Below are 7,082 nucleotides of genomic sequence, written 5' to 3'. Positions count from 1 at the left end.
GCCTGCCCCATAGAGACAGCCGGGGCTGTTACACACAGAGCAGGGCAGAAGGGGGGCAGTTGCTGGGAAGCAAGAAACCTTTGCCCTGACACAGGCTCTATCTGAGGTTGATACCAAGGTCCAGGTCCGGACTGGCATTTCAAGTACACAGAGGCCCAAACAGCCCTCAGCACTTATATAGCAGTGTCACCACTGTAACCTTCAGAACTCCTTTCCCATTTAGATTGTAAGCTCTACAGGGCAGGGACCTCTATCCTCTTGTCGTTTTTATTCTTAACTTATCACAATTGTATATTCTATCTCTTTTTACTATTATACTTTGTATTTATCTAATTTATCTAATGTATTAATTTATTGTTCTACTGCATAAGTGGTGCTTTATAAATATATACATACATACATACAGCCCCCACCAGCCCAATAAATAGTGACTGCCTATGGCACCTTACAGCAACCCCTCTGGCATTTGCCAGAAATCCACAGATTGCCAGTCTGGGCCTGGGGCAGTGACTGATAAGCAGTTTTAGGGGGGCTAAAATGACTGCTGTGGGGTCCAGTATCTCTTCCCTTAGCTCCTACAGACAGTGTCAGACTTAGTCAGTGTTGGACTGAGGTGTCTGGGGCTCACCAGGGCTGTCACCTCAGGGGCCCCCTACCCTGTAACTAACTCTTCAAGTCACCTCCAGCCTCCACTACTGCCCTTGCTAGCACTACATATCTTCTACTTCTTCTTTGTGCCGCAATGGGGGGTGGGGGTGAAGTGCTAAAGGTTCCTGGTGGGGAGCAGTTCTGGGTCAGCCGGGCCCACTGGGTTTTTTCCCAGAGTCCCAATCTGACCCTGGACTTGGGCACCTGGGGCACACATGAAAACCTTACCTGAAGGGCCCCCATTTACATGAAAATGGGTCAGTGGCCATGTGGGTGCAACAGGCAATGTGATGTTTGGGTGCTTGGATTGGGGTGAATGAGTAGAGGGGCAGGTAGGGTACCAGGGGTGCCCACTGGCACAAAGCACAAGGTTTAGGTTAAGGGATGGGCTGGGGGCCCACCAGGATTTATCTATGTTACTGGGTAAGTCCAAGTCTGGGTACAGATATGAAGAAATTACTACTAAAGTAACAGTCATAATGGTTCAGGGGTTTCCACTACATCACATCAGTATTCACCCCAAATCTTCTCCTAATTGCTATTCAAGCTGGGCCCCCCACCCACTGTTTCAGTGCCCCTGGGAGATGAAGCCCTACAGCTTGGGCACCCTATGGCTGCAATGGGCACCCTAATCGCCTAATGAGAGTAGTGAATGGGCCGAGTAAGTGTGAGTGATAAATGGCTGATAAATGGCTGATGATATATGGCTGATAAATGGCTGATAAATGGCTGATGATACATGGCTGATAAATGGCTGATAAATGGCTGATAAATGGCTGATATATGGCTGATAAATGGCTGATATATGGCTGATACATGGCTGATATATGGCTGATGATACATGGCTGATAAATGGCTGATAAATGGCTGATATATGGCTGATACATGGCTGATAAATGGCTGATATATGGCTGATAAATGGCTGATAAATGGCTGATACATGGCTGATATATGGCTGATAAATGGCTGATAAATGGCTGATACATGGCTGATACATGGCTGATACATGGCTGATACATGGCTGATACATGGCTGATACATGGCTGATAAATGGCTGATACATGGCTGATACATGGCTGATATATGGCTGATACATGGCTGATAAATGGCTGATAAATGGCTGATAAATGGCTGATATATGGCTAATAAATGGCTGATGATACATGGCTGATAAATGGCTGATAAATGGCTGATATATGGCTGATACATGGCTGATATATGGCTGATAAATGGCTGATGATACATGGCTGATATATGGCTGATAAATGGCTGATACATGGCTGATACATGGCTGATAAATGGCTGATACATGGCTGATAAATGGCTGATATATGGCTGATACATGGCTGATACATGGCTGATATATGGCTGATAAATGGCTGATATATGGCTGATAAATGGCTGATACATGGCTGATACATGGCTGATATATGGCTGATACATGGCTGATAAATGGCTGATAAATGGCTGATAAATGGCTGATAAATGGCTGATACATGGCTGATAAATGGCTGATATATGGCTGATACATGGCTGATACATGGCTGATATATGGCTGATAAATGGCTGATATATGGCTGATAAATGGCTGATACATGGCTGATAAATGGCTGATATATGGCTGATACATGGCTGATAAATGGCTGATAAATGGCTGATAAATGGCTGATACATGGCTGATAAATGGCTGATATATGGCTGATATATGGCTGATACATGGCTGATACATGGCTGATATATGGCTGATAAATGGCTGATATATGGCTGATAAATGGCTGATACATGGCTGATAAATGGCTGATATATGGCTGATACATGGCTGATACATGGCTGATAAATGGCTGATACATGGCTGATACATGGCTGATATATGGCTGATACATGGCTGATAAATGGCTGATAAATGGCTGATAAATGGCTGATATATGGTTAATAAATGGCTGATGATACATGGCTGATAAATGGCTGATATATGGCTGATATATGGCTGATACATGGCTGATATATGGCTGATAAATGGCTGATGATACATGGCTGATACATGGCTGATACATGGCTGATACATGGCTGATATATGGCTGATAAATGGCTGAGCACAGGCGTGTCCTGTGGGCGCTGAATGGTTACAACAACTGGGTCCCGGCGGCGCACAGACCTTTATTTACAGAGCGGGAGGGAGGGAGGCGCATTGGAATGACAGAGGCTGCTGCTACTGAACCTCTCTCCCTGCTGCCAGTTGCTCTCCTACTGACAAGCGGCAGAGTGAGTGCGACTCTCCTACTGACAAGCGGCAGAGTGCGACTCTCCTACTGACAAGCGGCAGAGTGAGTGCGACTCTCCTATTGACAAGCGGCAGAGTGCGACTCTCCTACTGACAAGCGACTGGGTGCGACTTCCCTTCCCCGGCAGCGGCACACGGATTCTGCGCCAGGATGGCATCGCGCTGCGGGAGCCCGGGCGGAGTATAAGGGAGGCTGCGGGCATGGACCTTGGCGCGGAGGGATACAGCGGAGCGGGTCAGAGGGAGAGTCGGGGAAAGTTACTGAGAGGGAACCGGGGGGATGCGGATCAGTTGGTCGCACCGGGAATCGCACTCTGAGCGCTGAGAGCAGTTGGATCTGTCGCCTTTCTGGACAAGTGGAACACCCACCTAACTCTCCCCTCACCTTTCAGAGCACCCATATTATTCTCAGAAATCCACAACCGGAGCATCCTACTATCCTTACTTATTATCTGCCCCCCTGCTGGGCACCCACTGGCTTCTCTCTGTGCTGCTCCCCTGAGTCCGGTTTCATTGCCAATAACTTCATATCATCAGCTAAAACTTTTCTACCAAGTTCCGTGCCAACCTTCCCATAACCCCATGCCCCCTGTGCCCTTACCTTGTGCTACTTACGCCTGGTCCTTTGCCCATTAGCCCCTTCATCCTGCCCCGACCCCTAGTGCTCTGTCCATTAGCCCCTTCATCCTGCCCCGACCCCTGGTGCTCTGTCCATTAGCCCCTTCATCCTGCCCCGACCCCTGGTGCTTTGCGCTTTAGTCCCTTTCTTCTGCCCCGACCCCTGGTGCTGTGTCCATTAGCCCCTTGCTTCTGCCCGACCCCTGGTGCTGTGTCAATTAGCCCATTCATCCTGCCCCGACCCCTGGTGCTTTGCGCTTTAGCCTCTTCCTTCTGCCCCCACCCGTGGTGCTTTGCGCATTAGCCCCTTCCTTCTGCCCCCACCCGTGGTGCTTTGCGCATTAGCCCCTTCCTTCTGCCCCGACCCCTGGTGCTTTGCGCATTAGCCCCTTCTTTCTGCCCCGACCCCTGGTACTTTATCCATTGCTGCCCCCATTGTGCCTTAATCTCTGCTTTACTACAGAGTTACTATTTGCCCCTCACGGTGCCACCAGTTGCTGTTCTTTGGAAGGATCCCCTGCTCAGCGCCCAGTTGGCATCTGTTGCCAAACTCAGATCATCAGCAGGAATAAGGGTCGTTGGATTAAAGTGACAGACCCCATTCATGCCAAGCAGATAACCACAGTGGGATCCCTGCCCGCCGGACGCCTTGCCCTGAGCTAGAGGGAGCGCTGACTTTGCTGCCCCGGAGAGGAGTTTGCGCTGCCCCAGCCATGTGGTTAGAGGGCTCCCCCCTGGCACCGCTGGCTGCTGCTTCCTTCCTGCTTGCAGTGCTGGCGGCTGCCCAGGGGAGCGGGGAATACTGCCATGGCTGGCTGGATGCCCAGGCCGTGTGGAGGGACGGATTCCAGTGCCCGGAGCGCTTTGATGGGGACGATTCGACCATCTGCTGCGGAAAGTGCGAGCTGCGCTACTGCTGTTCCAGCGCCGAGGCCCGGCTGGATCAGGGCATGTGTGACAACGACCGGCAGCAGGGGGCGCCAGATCACAGCAGGCCGGATAAGGACAGCCAGGATTCGGCAGCAGGTAGGCTGAGCTGTCAGGGGCTTGGGATGATGGAATTTCCATGCAGCAGTCTCTGTATCAGCTTCATTCTATTAATATCAGGGGCGATCATAGGTCCTGTAGGGGACACCAGTCACATGCTGTAACATATCTTTATTTACCCCCCCACCCGAAGCTACTAGATACTGCTAGTTAAACCTGTTATATGGCTGGGTTGGCATTGTCAGGGTAATAATAACACCAGTTAACCACTAAATAATCCTGTAATAAACTATACAATATTCAGATATCATTTCCATAGCAGTGTGTAGCCCTGATGTAGCACTGCTGTATGGCCAACATTGTACAACAGCAGCAGGGTAGGATTGTTGTGGTACAAACTTCCATTCTGCTATGGTTTGTGTCTCAGTGGCAGTAGGATGGGATCCCCAGGATACAGGGAACATGGCAGCTGGCAGACAGGCAGTGGCATAATAAAATAGTCATATTAATTGTTTCAAAAATGACAAAAACTACATTAAACAATCTGCACTTTGAGCAAATTCCCCTTGTAGTTCTGTCATTATTACAGCAGTTTAAGCTGCCTACACACAGGCTAATATTGGTGGGCTGATTGAGCAACTTATACAGGTATGGGATCCATTATCCAGAAACTTGTTATCCAGAAAGCTCCAAATTACAGAAAGACCTTCTCCTATAGACTCCATCTTAATAAAAAAATTAAGAATTTTAAAAATTATTTCCTTTTTCTCTGTAATCATAAAAGCTTGTACTTGATGGTAACTAAGCTGTGTGAATCCATATTGGAGGCAGAACAATCTGAATGGGTTTATTTAATGCTCTAATATTTTTTTTAGTAGTCTAAATGTATGGAGATCCAAATTATGGAAATATCCCTTATCTAGAAAACCCCAGTTCCGGAGCATTCTGGATATGGGGTCCTATACCTGTATGTAACTGGTTGACAACAAGTGGGGAAATAGTTCAGGGGCGTAGAGATCCTGTGACATCCTGGGATATCTGTTTGCCCAGCGCCACATTGGCAGTGCTCAGTGTACAAGCACATTGCCCAGTGCCACATTGGCAGTGCCCAGTGTATGCAAGCACATTGCCCAGTGCCACATTGGCAGTGCCCAGTGTATGCAAGCACATTGCCCAGTGCCACATTGGCAGTGCCCAGTGTATGCAAGCACATTGCCCAGTGCCACATTGGCAGTGCCCAGTGTATGCAAGCACATTGCCCAGCGCCACATTGGCAGTGCCCAGTGTATGCAAGCACATTGCCCAGCACCACATTGGCAGTACCCAGTATACAAGCACATTGCCCAGCACCACATTGGCAGTGCCCTGTATACAAGCACATTTCCCAGCACCACATTGGCAGTGCCCAGTATACAAGCACATTGCCCAGCAGAGCCCAGAGGGTTTGGCCTGTTGCCAAGAAACATGATTATTGACATGCTGACTCCACCAAAGTGGCCACATTGACAAACAAAAATCCATTTGGTGCCCATGTGTGGCCAGGGCTGCCTGTTACTCTGGGTTAGACATAGCTGGGGATTTGGAGTTGCCAAGACAGGTGCTTGAGAGATCATAAAGTGACCCCTGCAGCTGTGCTGGGGGTGAGTGCTGTCATGTGACATAAAGACATTCATCTCTGCCTGCTGTAGGGCTGCCTGCACCGACACCTAGTACAGGGGGGGCTCAGGGGAGGATTTATATAAGTGTGAAAAACTATCGCCTGCACAGTTTTTCTTAAAAATACTCAAAAAGTTCGAAATAAAGTAATTTTTACTTATCTTACGTTTCATCATCTGACCAATTAGTATAATAGGCGTCTGCTTATTAAAGTGTTTTGCAAAGATTTTAGGAAACTCTGTCACTCTAAACCCCATTTGGGACCTCACACTGCAGCTTCCAGAGTGCCTCAAACCTTGATAATATGTTGAAGGATGCTGGGAGTTGTAGGCCAGTAGCATCTAATGAGCCAAGGTGGGAGCTCACCAGGCAGCAGAGCTGCAGCCGTCCCTATGCGTGCCATGGCTAATCGCTAGGTGGGCATTCAGGGGCAGATCTGTGCGCTAGTACAGGCATGGGGGTCTGTTGTCTGGAATGCTTGGGACCTGGGGATTTCCAGATAAGGGGTCTCTGGAGCTCCATGCTATAAAGCTGCTAGAAATACTTAAACTTTAAAAGAAAATAGAAATGAGACAATTTGTGACCCTGGAAAACATGAAAGCGAATATCACAAAGCCAAGTTATTGGCCTACGGTGGCTTTTTCATATTCGGGGAACTTTAGTATAGGTTTAACTCTCCGTATTCACTTACAGTGGGGATGAAAGGGACGGCGGCACCCGGGGCCATTCTTTAGCTAAATTGTCTTGTTTTTCTCTGCCTTTAAAGAATATAAAAGTTTGCATGAAAGAGTTCAAAGGGTAACTCTGAAGCATCCTCGCAGGGGAATGAAATGCGGGAGGTGTAACTTTATACCTTGGGACGCGCAGAAATATTAACATAGCCCCGTGGTAC

The 7,082-nt window shown here is 48.4% G+C and overlaps 1 protein-coding gene across 1 annotated transcript in view; it reads left to right on the top strand.

Moving 5' to 3' along the window:
• Positions 1-2,810: 2,810 nt before the first annotated feature.
• shisa2 (shisa family member 2) overlaps positions 2,811-7,082 on the top strand; it is a 15,944-nt gene continuing 11,672 nt past the window's right edge. Inside the window, exon 1 of the mRNA XM_002940554.3 lies at positions 2,811-4,573. Coding sequence (XP_002940600.2) covers positions 4,261-4,573 — 313 coding nt within the window. The 5' untranslated portion in view covers positions 2,811-4,260. The remainder of the gene's footprint in view (positions 4,574-7,082) is intronic.

The sequence above is a fragment of the Xenopus tropicalis genome, chromosome 2, assembly GCF_000004195.4.
Source record: "Xenopus tropicalis strain Nigerian chromosome 2, UCB_Xtro_10.0, whole genome shotgun sequence".
NCBI classification, from domain to species: Eukaryota; Metazoa; Chordata; class Amphibia; order Anura; family Pipidae; genus Xenopus; species Xenopus tropicalis.
Note: the sequence above shows the minus strand (reverse complement) of the source record. Positions and strands in the feature narration are given on the sequence as shown.